The following is a 14,946-nucleotide window of genomic DNA, read 5'->3' on the forward strand; positions in this document are numbered from 1 at the left end:
TTAAAGGTTGGGTTGCTTGAATCATGTCAGTAAACTATGACTCTGTGTGAAAGAATAAATAGAAAATGTGAAATTAGTAGCATAATCTTTAATTATTAAATGTTATTCACCAGCTGAACTCTTCTTATGGTCTAACAGAATCTTTCAGTCTTTATGACTTCTTTTGTCTTTATGCAGTTACTACATCAATGGAATGAGCAACAAACAGTGCTTGGACACAGGATGGTTTGGAACTGCAAGTTGTGTCAGTAAGTGTTCAATTTAAATTCTCTTTTTTTTCAACTAAGTATTCTGTACCTGAAACAGCAATTTTCTTTTTCTTTTGATAATTTTTCCAGTTTTTACTTGTTCCAAACCGACCAAAGTGGAAAATGGCAAAAATTCTTGGGATAGTGACCGTGAACCAGAATATGGACAAACTATACATTTCACATGTAACACAGGATACACCTTGTTTGGGAGTAAAACCATTAGGTGTACTAAAACTGGCGAATATGATTCTGAGCTACCACAATGCATTGGTAAGTTCTTGTGCTTTGTTTCAGGATCTACAGAAAATATGTTAGTTAAGACAATATTCAAGAAGCTTGCAAATACATTTGTGAATAAAGTAAACCATCCTTCCACTATTTGGAAAATAGCTCATTGTCCAGCCTATCATTTCACCACTGTATAAAACTGACAATGATCCATCCTGAGATGGAAACCTAACTAAATGACTGATGGTTAATTTTCATTTATTTTATAGGTTTTTGAACAAGTGTCATTGAATTTCTAACGTGATCAACAAAGTAAACCATGTTCATTGGCAAATACAAATTTGCTTTCGTTCTTTATTGTTTTTATGTTGAATGGGGACAAGTGTTAAGTATAAATAAATTATGAACACTATAACATTTATAGCCTTAGCTGGTTTGCAATGCACATTCCCAGATGGGCCATTAACAACATATTTTTCCATAAAAGAAACACACTTATGTTTGTTCTTGCAACGAAATTGTAAAAGAGGAGAAGTTAGAATCTTTTGTTACAATATTTTCAGTGATGTGTCTAAAAAAAAAAAAAAAAAAAAGAAATTATCCCGTGGTTTGTGGTTGTATATACAATAGAGCTGAAAATCCCTACCACAAATCAAAGTGTTGTATGCAATGCAAGCATAATCCAAGCATTGATTATTATTGTGCTTATATTGTACTTTGTGACAAATTCACTGAAGGAAAATGTATATTTATATTAAGTTCTGTAGAAATTATTTGCTCCCACTTATAGTAATGAGCATTAAATATGTTTTGAAACTCCCTGACAACATGGCTATAAATATCTAAAAAAGCAACACATTATGATGTGATCAAAGTAATTTCAAGAACAGATGACAACATGAAGAAAAAAAAAGTGGCTGGGGAAAAAGTCAATAAAAAGTTTTCTTCACCAGCCACTGTGGCCAATGGAGAACATGTTAAATTTCCATTCCTGATTCCAGGGACATACAGTTAGGTTCATAGCTGGTGAGACACTGAATTAATCAGATTTATAAATATAGACACCTTGCATGCTATTTTTTACATACAGAAATTTCGCTCCTAAAAAGCTTTTTTCCAAGTGGTACTGAAATCACATATGAGTGCATAATTGGATATGATAAAGTAAGTGGCACTGGGATTATTAAATGTGTTGATGGGAAGTGGACCGAGCCAGATATCATCTGTAGGAGTGAGTCCTGTCTAACTTGCATTTTGCATCTAACAAACACAGTCATCCATCTTGCCCTACATGGTCATCTTGGCTCTATGTAATCCTACACTAATGTCTACTGTTTTTTTTGTTTGTTTTGTTTTTGTTGTTTCTTTATATGAAAGAGAAAGACTGTGGTCTCCCAGAAGCAAAACCGCACATGTTATTCAATACCAGCCAGGGTACTCTGTTTGGTGCAATGGTTAAAGTAACCTGTGAAGAAGGGTATGTATGATTCCTAAATATTTAAATGTCATTATTATCTGCTTAAATGTCATTGTGTTATCTCAGGAAATCAAGTGTATGCCTTGACTTGCAGTAACTCCACTAAGGGTCTAATTCACACCTGATAGTCCAGTAGACTCAGTTCAATTGGGGACTGAAGACTGAAATTGCAACATTTGTTACATTTTAGCTGGTCTGGTTCACTTTCACACTGCACTGTGTTAAACAATCCAAAGTAACTGAAAAAACCTGCTCACCCACTCGCCTTTGGTGGCGTTGCAGTTGCATCAAGATCTACTGAAGGAAATAACATGAAAAGCTCAAAAGAAGACACGAATGTGACTTTCTGCTTCACACAATATAAACAAAATGTGCTTGTAAGATTTCTCTTTTGTTTTTAGCAGAAGATCATGAGCCATTTCTTCCTCTTGCATTAGACTCTTTCATTTGTTTTGGTTTTATTCACCATCTACACTCTGCACCATGGTTCATTCCTGCTATTGGAACGATCTCTGGTCCTGTTGCATCCGCATACGAACCATGCCAGAGTTCACTTTAATTAAACTGAGACCTAGACTTTGAGGCAGTTAAAAGTTTGCTTTGTTGGTCTGTCCAAATGTGCATTCACACTTCCCCTGTTAGGTAACAGCAGTATCATTGTGCATGTCAAGAGCTGCTCATTAAACACAGGTTTTGTGAAGGAATATTTCTTATTTTAAACGGCATTTGTAAATTCGTGTTGCAAGCTCTATTCCCCCTGCCCCCCCAATTTTCAGGTAATTCTGATTAAAAGCATCAGATGTGTAGTCTGTACATTAAAGTAATGGTAGAAGCTAAAAGTTTGTGCTGCCATTTTTTCTACCATAAAACCTTTTGTAATGCAGATATACAACCAAATCTTCTAATTTTGTGTTTTTAATTAGCTCTTATAGGTAATCCTTTATTCTTTTGTGAATTGCAGTTGTGTTTTTTTGTTTTGTTTTATGAGTAGTTAGACATAATGTTTCATTACGTAGTTATGTACTATGTAGTGGCTGTTAAACTAATGGCAGAAGCTATAAATCTGCCTTTTATCATTTTATTTTTCAGAAATATATACAAATGTATTTATTTAGTTTATTTGGCAGTTTATTATTATTTTCCTTTATTAATTAGTTTTTTCCCTCCACTTTATGACATTGAGCAACATGTACATGTTTATGTCTGACTCCATTAAAATGCTACATGAGTGAAGCAAATTAACATAACTCTCCTGATTATTTCTCTCCTGTCTTCAAGGGTGCAACATAGGCATCATAGATAGGTGTGCATATATGCTGTACAATTGTACTTTAAAACAAAACGAAACTTTCTCCATCCATTTTCTGTACACCTTTTCCCTAAAGGGTCGACAGGGGTGCTGGTGCCTGTCTCCAGCGAGCGTTTCGGGCGAGAGGCAGGGTCACTCTGGACAGGTTGCCAGTCTGTCGCAGAGCAATCCAGAGACAGACAACCCTACACACACACACACATGCCCCTAAGGAGAATTTAGATAGACCAATTTACCTGACAGTCATGTTTATGGACTGTGGGAGGAAGCCGGAGTACCCGGAGAGAACCCACGCATGCACAGGGAGAACATGCAAGCTCCATGCAGAAAGACCCTGGGCCGGGAATCAAACCCAGGACCTTCTTGCTGCAAGGCAACACTGCTACCAACTGATCCACTGTGCAGCCCCTGCGAAGCTCTCTTTTAAAAAAATATTATATAGCCAGTGTTATTTTGAGAAGAAACATAGTCAACCGTGTCCTTAAAGGATGGGTCGTTTGGATCCTGTCAGCAAACTATAACTATGTGTGAAAGAGTAAATAGAAAATAGAAAATTATTGCATAATCTTTAATTATTAAATGTTACTTACCAGTTGAACTTTTTTTAAAATTGAACACATTCTATCACTCCTTATGACTTTTTTTTTTTTTTGTCTTTATGCAGGTACCAGATCATTGGATCAAGCTACAAACATTGCTTGGACATAGGATGGTTTGGAACGGCAGACTGTGTCAGTAAGTGTTGTTCAGTTTGAAATATTCTCCTTTTTTCAACACAGTTGACCAAAACATTTTGTACCTTAAACAGCTATTTTATTTTGTTTTTTCTAATTTTCTCAGTTGTTACTTGTCCCAAACCGACCAAAGTGGAAAATGGCAAAAATTCTTGGAATAGTGACAATAAACCAGAATACCAACAAACAATAAATTTCACATGTAACACAGGATACACCTTGTTTGGGAATGAAACCATAAGGTGTACTAAAACTGGGGAATATGACCTTCAGCTACCACGGTGCATTGGTAAGTTCTTGTGCTTTATTGCAAGCTTCACAGAAATTACATTAGCCAAGACAATACACAAACCATTTGCAAATACAGTGGGGAAAAAAGTTGTTAGTTAGCTACCAATTGTGCAAGTTTTCCCATTTAAGAAGATGAGAGAGGCCTGTAATTGACATTATGGGTAGACCTCAACTGCGGGAAACAAAATGAGAAAACATACCTAGAAAATCACATTGTCTGGTGGCTGGTGAAATGTTTGTGTGGCCGATAAAAAGTTTTCTCTACTAGCCTATGTGGCCAGTGGAGAAAGTTTTAAATTTGCATCCCTCTTTCTTCAAAAATGAGTACTCATAGAGGGATCATTGAAATGCTGGTCCAGACCAACCAGCTTTGCAACAGCACCATACAGTTTGAGTGAAAGATGGTGCGTGCAGAGCAATCCCCATAAAAATTCAGAGGTCCACAAGCAGGCGCCACAACAGTGCTCTAGGTAAATGTTAATTGACGAGGTCGCACATTTGGGCCCAGTTCAAATCATCAACAATAAACCTAGCTTTAGAGAGAACAGAAAGTCATGAAGTGATCACTTCCAGGTGGTACTGTGATCACATATGAGTGCATAATTGGATATGATAAAATAAGTGGCACTGGGATCATTAAATGTGTCGATGGGAAGTGGACCGAGCCAGATATCATCTGCAGTAGTGAGTCCTGCCTAATTTGAATTTTACATCTAACAAACGCAGTCATCCAACATGCTTTACATGGTCATCTTGGCTCTATGTAATCCTACACTGATGTCTACTGGTTTTTTTTTTGTTTGCTTCTTTTATATGAAAGAGAAAGACTGTGGTCTCCCAGAAGCAGAACCGCACATGTTATTCGATACCAGCCAGGGTACTCTGTTTGGTGCAATGGTTAAAGTAACCTGTGAAGAAGGGTATGTATGATTCCAAATATTTAAATTTCATTATTATCTGCTTAAATGTCATTGTGTTACCTCAGAAAATCAAGTGTATGCCTTGACTTGCAGTAACTCCATTAAGGGTCTTTTCACACCTGACAGTCCAGTAGACTCAGTTCAATTGGGAATTGAAATTGCAACATTTATTACATTTTTAGTTGGTCTGGTTCGACTTCACACTAATCCAAAGTAATTGAAAAACCTGCTTTTTTCCTCCACTTTATGACATTGAGCAACATGTTATAAGTGGTTGTGTGTATATGCTGTACATTTTTTCTTTAAAACACAAAACTTACTCTTTTATAAAATGTATATAGCCAGTGTAATTTTGGGAAGAAATATAGCCTACATCTTACTTAAAAGGATGTAGCGTTTGGATCCTGTCTGCAAACTATGAAAATTTAAAAGTAGTGCCATAATCTTTAATTATTAAATCTGACTCACGAACTAAACTGTTTTTTTTATGGCTCAACAGATTCTATCAGTCTTTATGACTTCTTTTGTCTTTATGCAGTTACTGGGTCAATGGATCGAACTACAAACATTGCTTGGACACAGGATGGTTTGGAATCGTAGACTGTGTCCGTAAGTGTTGATCAGTTTGAAATATTCTCCTTTTTTCTCAACACAGTTGACTGAAGCACATGGTGCCTGAAAAGGAAGGATGGAAGTAAACTGCTTCAGCTAAAATTATGTACTGTTTTGGTTTTTATCCATATAATTAGCTGTTGTGTCTTTGCTAATTTTATAATTATTATTTTTGCTAAACTTAATTTTATTTTATATTTTATCATTTATCTACCTGCAAATTTGTGTTTGTTGTGAATCACTTTGTTCAGCTGAGGCTGTTGTAGATGTGCTATATAAATAAACTTTGACTTTGTTTGAAACTGCAATTTTCTTTTTCTTTTTCTAATTTTCTCAGCTCATACTTGTCCGAAACCGACCAAAGTGGAAAATGGCGAACATACTTGGAATAGTGATGATAAACCAGAATATCAACAAACAATAAATTTCACATGTAACGCAGGATACACTATGGTTGGGATTGAAACTATTAGGTGTACTGAAACTGCTAAATATGATTATGAGCCACCACAATGCATCGGTAAGTTCTTGTGCTTTTTTTCAGGCTTCACAGAAGATCAGTTAGCTGAGACAATATACAAACAGCTTGCTAACACATTTGTGATTCGCCCAAACCATCTTTCAGCTACTTGTATATTAGCTTATTGTCCAGCCTATCATTTCACCACTGTATAAAACTAACAATGGTCCACCCTGAGATGAAACCCTTACTGCAACATGACTAATGGTTAATTTTCATTTACTTTATATGTTTTTGAACAAGTCTTATTGGAATTCGAACATGATCAAAGAAGCAAACCATAGTATGAGTTGAAATGCAAATTCTCTGTCTTTACTGTTTATTTGAATGGGAATAAGTGTTAAGAATAAACAAATTATGAGTGCTATAACATTTATAGCCCCATCTAGTTTATAATGCACGTTCCCAGATGGGCCATTACCAACATATTTTTCCATAAATGAAACAAACTTATTCTTGTTCTTGCAGTGAAATTGTAAAAGAAGAGAAATTAAAATAACTTGTTACAATATTTTCAGTAATGTACCTCAATAATTAAATAATACTGGGAATTGTGGTTTTATACATGAAATACAACTACAAATCTCAAGACAAGCACAAATCCCAGCATAGTTTATTATTGTGTTTGTATTATACTTTGACACATTCATTAGAGGATAATATATATTTATATAAAGGTCTATGAAAAGTATTTCCTGCCTTTTGTAGATTTATTTACCACACCTAACTAATAAGGAGCATCAAATATATTTTGAGACTCCCTGACAACATGTCTATGAAGAACTAAAAAAGCAACACATTATGACTTTTTCTAAGTCATTTTAAGATGAGATGACAACATCTCTGATAGCTATCAATCTGGAAAAAGAGTGTATTTCAATCTGGATTTTTACACTAGCCTATTTGGCCAGTGTAAAAAAAAAAAATTCCATCCCTGATTCATAGCAATGCTGGTACAGATCAACCTGCTCTGTAACCGTACAATGAGATGAAATGCAACCGTACAATTTGAGTGAAAGATGGTGCATCCAGAGCAATCCCCACAAATATTTGTAGGTCCCCAAGCAGGCACACACTTGGTCTCAGTTCAAATTGTCAACAATAAACCTAGCTTTAGAGAGATCTGAAAGTAGAGGAGTGATCGCAAAGGGAAGAAAATGGCTGACAACATGATCTGAAGTTATTTAGTTGAAAAAATTAATAACATTAAGTATGAAAATCTACGATTACTACATAAGTCTTCATGGGGCCTTGGTGGTCTTGTTGGCAGGCTGGAGCACCCATGTTGGATGATGGCAGGTGAAATATTGCTCAATTACAAGACTCATGCAAGATTTTTATTTCCTCCTAGCTACTTGCCCCATACCTAAAGGTGTAGAGAACATGGTTCTCACTGATGAATTCCTCCTAAAAAAGGATTTCCTAGATGGTGCCAATGTCACATATGAGTGCGGCAAGGGATTTGTAAAAGAAAGTGGCTCTGAGATCATAACCTGCATTGATGGGAATTGGACTAAGCCAGATCTAATCTGCAAGAGTGAGTCCTTGCATATTAAAGTTATTTTATCCTAACCTGTTGGTCATTTGTCAAAATGTGTCTTGCTAAAATATCTAAGTGGAGATTAGCTGTTTTGAATAAGAGAATGCAACGTAGATGATTCCTATGAACTAAACCTATAAACAAATGGATGGTGCATGAATGTCAGTTGTAGATAAAGTGTGTCGCACATGCCAAATTAAAATTAGCTGCATGTTGCATATCTAGAATATATCAAAATGCAAAAGAAATGTTATCAGAAGGCAAAAGTACAACAAAACATATTTCATTTGCTCCTGCAACAAAACAATGTATAGAATACACTGGAGGATAATATATATTTCTATAAAGCTCTATGAAAAATAATTTGTCCCCTTTAGAGATTTCCTTACCAAAACCTATATATTGAGTCAGGTCATGGGGATAGGAGCCTCTGTAGGGAGTCCCAGATTTCCCTCTCCCTAGCAACCTGGGCCAGCTCCTCTGTCAGGAATTCCAAAGCGTTCCCAGGCCAGCCGACATAGTCCCTCCAGCGTGTTCTGAGTCTATTTATGGTTCCCCACTAAGTAGGACGTGCCTGTAACACCTCACCAGGGAGGTGTCCAGGAGGCATCCTAGTGAGATGCCCGAGCAACCTAAACTGGTCCTCTCAATGTGGAGAAGCAGCGGCTCAAGTCTGAGTCCCTCCTGGATGACCGAACTTGTCATCCTATCTCTTAGAGGGAAGCCAGATCCCCTCTGGAGAAAACTAATTTTGGCCACTTGTGTCCACATAATCTTCAGAGAGCAGAGACGCAATCTTAAGGCCACCAAAGCAAATCCCCTAAACATCTTGGCTGCATCTACAAATTCTGTTTATAAATTTTATGAACAGAATTGGTGACAATGTGCAACCTCAGCATAGTCCAAATCTCATAGGAATTGAGCCCAGCTTACTATCATCATACAAGCTCTGACACCAGTCACACAGGGACCGTAGCGAAGGGCCTGGTACGCCATGCTCCCAGAGCACCTTTCCCAGGGAGGGGCAAGGTTAAATGTCTTCTCCAAGTCGACATAGCACCTGGTTGGATGAACTCCAACACATGCTCCAGGACACTGCTGAAGGTGTAAAGATGGTCCAGTGTTCTACAACCAGGACAAACACCATACTGCTCCTTCTGAATCTGACGTTCCACACTTCAACAGACCCTCCTCTCCAGAACCTCTGAAAAGCCCTTGTGACTGCAGGGTGAAAAACACCCAGGATATGAAAAACACCCAGCTCTGCAGTCCCCCTTTAACAGGGGACTGCAGAGCTGTAAATCTATATACAAATTAAGAGACCACTTAAAATTATAATTTTCTCTGATTTTACTTTTTATGTGTATATGTTTGAGTACAATGAATTGTAGATGGGGATCTACTGAATAATGCAAGTCTGGTTGATGTAGTACATACACTCGTCACTGAATGTCGATCAGGACATAAACTGGATATGGATTTCCCTTTCTTAGTCTTTATTAAGTAGACAGAGCAGTGGTACAGTCATTTAGAAGATGAAGATGGGGGTGTGTGGTAATAAGTCAGTAACGCACATCAGCAACAGAAACTGTGGGCACCAGCTGCACGCCTCTCCACTCGCTGAACGTTGCTCTGCACTCTGCAGCTGCTGAAATGGTGAGAAAACTCACCACTAGGTGGCACAGTTTCTTCTTTCAGACTCAAAACAAACAGCTCCCAGCACAGTTTGGTATGTTATGTATTAATGTCCAAAGACCGTCTGAGCCTTTACAGCATGAACACTGTTCTTTTATTCTATGAACGACTGAAAATATGTCTCCAAAATTCCAAGAAAAAATTTATTTATTTGCGGAAAATGAGAAATGGTCAAAAATTGTGGGGACACATGTATTTTATCCAAATTAGAAAATATATGAGAATTATGCTAACTTTGTCATTTAAAGGCTACAAAATATCATCTAATGAAAATACTACTACAACCAGTGCATCAACATCCACCTCATGAAAAAGTATCAAACGATTTCTTCTAAAAAAACTTTAAAAATTTATTTTTAAATGAAGTTGGAAAGCAAAATTTTAATCTAAAATTCATCACTGCAGCAGTTTTTTTCTCTTTTTTTTCATATCACAATCAAGTGAATTTTCTGTGTACCTCAGTAGTAAATAAATTATAGATTTCTCAGATCACCGATCTGGAAATGACCTTGGTGAGCCACTGTATTACAAAAGAATCGTGCAAGTAATGTGGCATGTTTGGAGAATTATAAGTGGATGTTTCTCCTCTCTTGACACCTGAGCAGGAGTCATTTTTATTCGTTTTCTGAAGAATTGTATATATTGAAGTTGTGTTTTCCTTATAAAGACTTAATCGCATCTTTGCTGTAATGTTGTAAATCCACTAACTACACTGTTTTGTACTTGCAGGCCATAGTATAGAGACTATAAATGAAGGTGAATTATTGTTTTGAAATCTAAAGATAAGAGCAACATGTAGTATTGGTTGGGTTTTAATATTATTTTATCGTTGCAGGAAATGCACCTTTTTTTAGCAGATTGGCGATAATTATTACAGGTAACATAAATTAAAATATCTCTTTGAAATTAATATTAGCATTTTCTGTGGCTGAAACGCAAAAGTATCAAAAAATCTATTCTTTCTTTCATTTCCTTCACAGTTTGCTGTGTAGTTGGATTTATTTTAAACATCTTTCTTGTGAGGAGACAATGGTGAGATATTGTATTTTAAACTTACAAAAAACTGAATATCTTTATATACAGCTCTGAAAAAAATTAAGAAACCAATGCACTGAACACCACCGAAAACCTCATCATTATTCCACCAAATATTGATTTCTGAACTCTTCCTGAGTTAAAACATTAGTATTGTTGTTTCTAAATGAATATGAACTTGTTTTCTTTGCATTATTTGAGGTCTGAAAGCACTGCATGTTTTTTTTTTTGGGGGGGGGGGTTGTTATTTTGACCATATCTCATTTTCTGCAAATAAATACTAACTTTTTGCTTGGAATTTCAGAGACATGTTGTCAGTAGTTTATTCTATGAACTACTGAGAACAATATTCATTTTACTCAAACATGTAAAAAAATAAAATCACAGAGACTGATAATTTTAAGCGGTCACTTAATTTTTTTACCAGAGCTGTATATATATTTAAGCTTTTCATCCTGCTCCTTTTCCCTGTTGCATGTTCTGTCCCTTCAACTTCTGCATGTTTAGATATAAATACACAGTAAGGTTGAACACTTTGATTCCATTATAATGTTAAATTAACTGGAAATCTCTGAAACAATGTACAAGCATTCACCTTCAAGAGTTTTATTGTGTTTGTTGGTTTTTAATAACAAACCAATGTAAAAACACTTAGGCATGTTAACCTGTTTAAAATTTAGCTGTTAATGTCTATCTAAATGGGTGAAAATAAAAAATACTGCCAAGGAGGAAAGTGCACATTAACTACTGCTAATTACAAATGCATTAAATCAGTTAACTTCTTGAAAAAAAAATAAATTGTCCAATAATTCTCACACAAGTTTCTTAATTGATGACACTATAGCTCAGATGACACTGGAGAAGAGCTGACGCCGGAGTTATTACAGTTCCAAAATCTTTAAGTGTTCTTCTTCATTCAGGTATCCATTTCATGTATTTTTTTGACCTAAGACCATCAGAATACCAAACAATAATGTTTAAACTACTTTAACTTGTTCATTTTTCTTCTTGCAATTTTCTGTGTGAAACATGAAGTATAAATATAAATTTCATATTGAAGCAAGAAGAAATAGCTCTTGATCCAGATGTCATTTTGTTCCACCACAATAAAAATGCAACTCTGATTAAACAGTCCTTGCTTTCTTATCTCTGTTTCTATCTCAGTTGGAACTGGATCCAGCTGTTGGGACATCTACTACAGATGAAGGACTGCCAAACTCTGAGCGCCTTACCAAGCCTTGGATAAAGCAAGCAGACTCCCTTTTATCATCTTATATTTTTTTAACTTTTAAAAGAAGAAAACCAAACGTCATGAAGGGTGTTGTATTGTGTCAAAGCTTAATTTTTAGAGGCACTTTTTAAAAATATTTTTTTGGCTCTCTAGACCTTTATTTGAGAGTGGCTAAAAAGGAAAGTAAATCATGAGAGAAGGGGAAGTTGTGACAAAGATCATCAGGTCGGGATTCGAACCTGTGATGTCTGCATCGCAGACTAAGGCCTCCATGCGGGGGTTGTGCTTTATTCCTTTGCCACCACAGCAGCCTTAGAGGCCGTTTTTATACAGTAATTATTTTTACCAAATTAGTAAAAATTTGAAAATACTTCTCTTTTGTTTCTACTAATTATGTTGTAAACCATTTTTTCTATTTATATTAGAAATTCTTCTAGTTATTTAAAAAAAGCACATAGCTTAGAGTTCTTGATGAATATTAAGCCTGTGAATTTCTGGGTTTTTCTGTTTTGTGATGTTTTATCAGGACAGACACATAATCCATGTTGCTCAGGAACGACACAATGGGGTTAATTCAGTTTACAGACTGCATTGGTGGCTGGTGAAAATTCTTTCTTTTCATGAACGTTTACTGTCGGATTTTTGTCTACTATGCAGGACAATAACAAACCATTTTATTGAGAAAGATTTCAAATCATCTTTAAAATGAAACATTTTCAGATAAAATAGAAACAAAATCTTCTATTTCTGACAATAGAAGAATGAGTGTAAAATATATTTTAGTATTCATATGTAAATATATACATGTTTATGAAACACTAAGTCCCTTTTAATATTAAAGGGACTTAGTGTAACAATAAAATGTTAAATTAATGGGAGTTTAATAGTCTTATGGCATGAGGGATGAAGCTGTTGTGGAATCTGGCTACTGGATAAAAACAATAGAAGTCTATGTTGAGCTACAGTATTTATTCCATGTTAAAAGTTTGAAGTGTTTTACTTTTTAGGAAAAACTGAGCAAATGTAATTACTACCAGAACAGAACAGAGTCAATGTATATCTTTGTGAAGGTGTGGACCAGAAGATTGGAAATTTCCTTAACAAAAAGGAATGATACTTCATTATGTCCTGTACTATGTGTAAGAGGTCGCATTTATAGTTTTTGGAACCTTGAATGAATTTTTGTCTTTTTTCCCTAGTCTATTGGTTTCTGACTTTTTTGAGCTTTACATCATGTTACAATGGCATTCCGTCATCAAACATGTACCTGGTTCGTTGACCTGATTTGTTCATGCATGTTTAAGAAATCCTTAAATCTCCCACGGCAACCATTCAGCTTTGCAAAACGCCTGGGGAACCGAGGCACAGCTCCTCCTCTTTTCGAGGTGTAGCTCCTCCTCTGATGTGCAGTTTCCAACCTATCGAGCTTCCGCCTCACAGAGCACCCCCGTGACTCCTCAAGTCGGCTCCTTCAGATTAGCAGCAATTAGCAAACGCCTGATGGAACTGCACACCTGCTGGGCTCATTATGCAAGCTACTTCTCATTTCAACACTGTTGAAAACGCTATGGGGTTAAAACAGGAGCAATGTTGTGATGACTTCCTGAAGACGGAGTACCAGGAAGAGCATGAGTTTTCAAAGAGACAGAAGCGCAATTTCAAGGCGTTGAATTAGGAAGACAAAAAATTCACAATGCAACCTGAAGTAACTGAATTCCGATTTTTTGTGAAATCAGAATATTTTTTTTGGCATAGTTGTTTACACTTCCAAATATGTGACTTGTATGTGATCCCCAGTGTGAACTGCAAATAACCTGAAATTGTCCCGCATGCGCAGTAGAGGGCGCAATAACATCACAGATAGAGCCTACTCAGTGTTTTGCCCATGGTTTTGTCAACTGCCATAAAAAGAAGTCCTCAGTTTTTGCGGAAACAGAAGTGGGTGCTGATGGAGCATATCTTGCGATTTTGAAGATTGCTGTCTGACCCGAGCCAGCTCATTAACAACTTTATCCTCATTATAGTCCTTCATGTTTGTTGCTTTTCTTCCCGCTTGCGTGTATCAGGACACAGAATAGTGACATTTGTTGATTATCAATGGTGTTCAGATTGGATGAATGCAACCTGGCTGTTTAGGACTCAGGTCACATTTAAAAGGGTAGACATAGACAGACGTTATTGTCATTCAATTGTACATTTAAAAATGTACATGTTGAACAAATTTTTGTTGGAAGGCTCCAATAATAATAATAATAATAATAAATCATAAACAATAATAAAATAAATAATAATAAAAAAGTATCAATGTAAATATATACATAAAACATTGAATTAAAGTGAGTTTAGTATGGCATGACGGATGAAGCTGTTGTGGAATCTGGTTGTTCTGCATTTGAAGCTGTTGAACCTTTTCCCAGAGGGCAGCAGGCAGAACATGGTGAGGGTTTGTTCTCCCTGCTGCCACCCTTACAGCAACGTGGCAGCAGGCTGTGAGCCCTGGCGGGTTTGAGCCTCTGGTTGCAAAGTCCATGTGCTAATGGAAATGAAGGAGAACCGTCTTCATATTGTACACGAACAAGTACCATAGAATTTCACAAAAATCCGTGAGGGACGGCGGAGTCCCTGCTCGAAATTCTGTGAAAGAGGTGTACGGAGCCCCGTGCAGGAAGAAAAACGGCGAGTGACTGAGGGTCATTGCGCGTAATGGAAACCCTGTAAATTCTAGACACTAACAGGTACCATAGAATTGCACAAAAATCCATGAGGGACGGCGGAGTCCCAGCTCGAAATTCCGTGAAAGAGGTGTACGGAGCCTTGTGCCAGAAGCCCATTAAAATGCTGTTTACATCGTTTTAAACTGTGTGATTGTGAGCGTGAGTGGGAATAAACATAGCAATAGGTATTTTGTTCCATATAACACAGTAGGAGTGTAACAGGTAAACATTCTATGGATGCAAACTCGACTAAAAACCCACCTGTTCAGGATTGTATTTGAAACGTAATCAATTACAAATTTATTGATGGAAAGTGACTTAATGTCATGTTTTGATTGTTGATTCTATGTTGCATTGTGTTTCTGTGTTTGATATGATCTAAAGCACTT

The 14,946-nt window shown here is 36.4% G+C and overlaps 1 protein-coding gene across 1 annotated transcript; it reads left to right on the plus strand.

Annotated features, from left to right (window-relative positions):
• The first annotated feature begins 494 nt into the window (after positions 1-494).
• LOC116710369 (complement receptor type 2-like) lies at positions 495-14,528 on the plus strand. Its single transcript, XM_032549391.1, has 15 exons — positions 495-521; positions 1,481-1,505; positions 1,570-1,710; positions 1,857-1,956; positions 3,930-4,000; positions 4,106-4,288; positions 5,111-5,210; positions 5,749-5,819; positions 6,160-6,342; positions 7,694-7,879; positions 10,307-10,333; positions 10,413-10,454; positions 10,558-10,609; positions 11,457-11,532; positions 11,777-14,528. The coding sequence occupies exons 1-14, from the start codon at positions 495-497 to the stop codon at positions 11,512-11,514; spliced, it is 1,266 nt and encodes a 421-aa protein (XP_032405282.1). The 3' UTR covers positions 11,515-11,532; positions 11,777-14,528.
• The last annotated feature ends 418 nt before the right edge of the window (positions 14,529-14,946 follow it).

This window comes from Xiphophorus hellerii, chromosome 20 (assembly GCF_003331165.1).
Source record: "Xiphophorus hellerii strain 12219 chromosome 20, Xiphophorus_hellerii-4.1, whole genome shotgun sequence".
NCBI classification, from domain to species: Eukaryota; Metazoa; Chordata; class Actinopteri; order Cyprinodontiformes; family Poeciliidae; genus Xiphophorus; species Xiphophorus hellerii.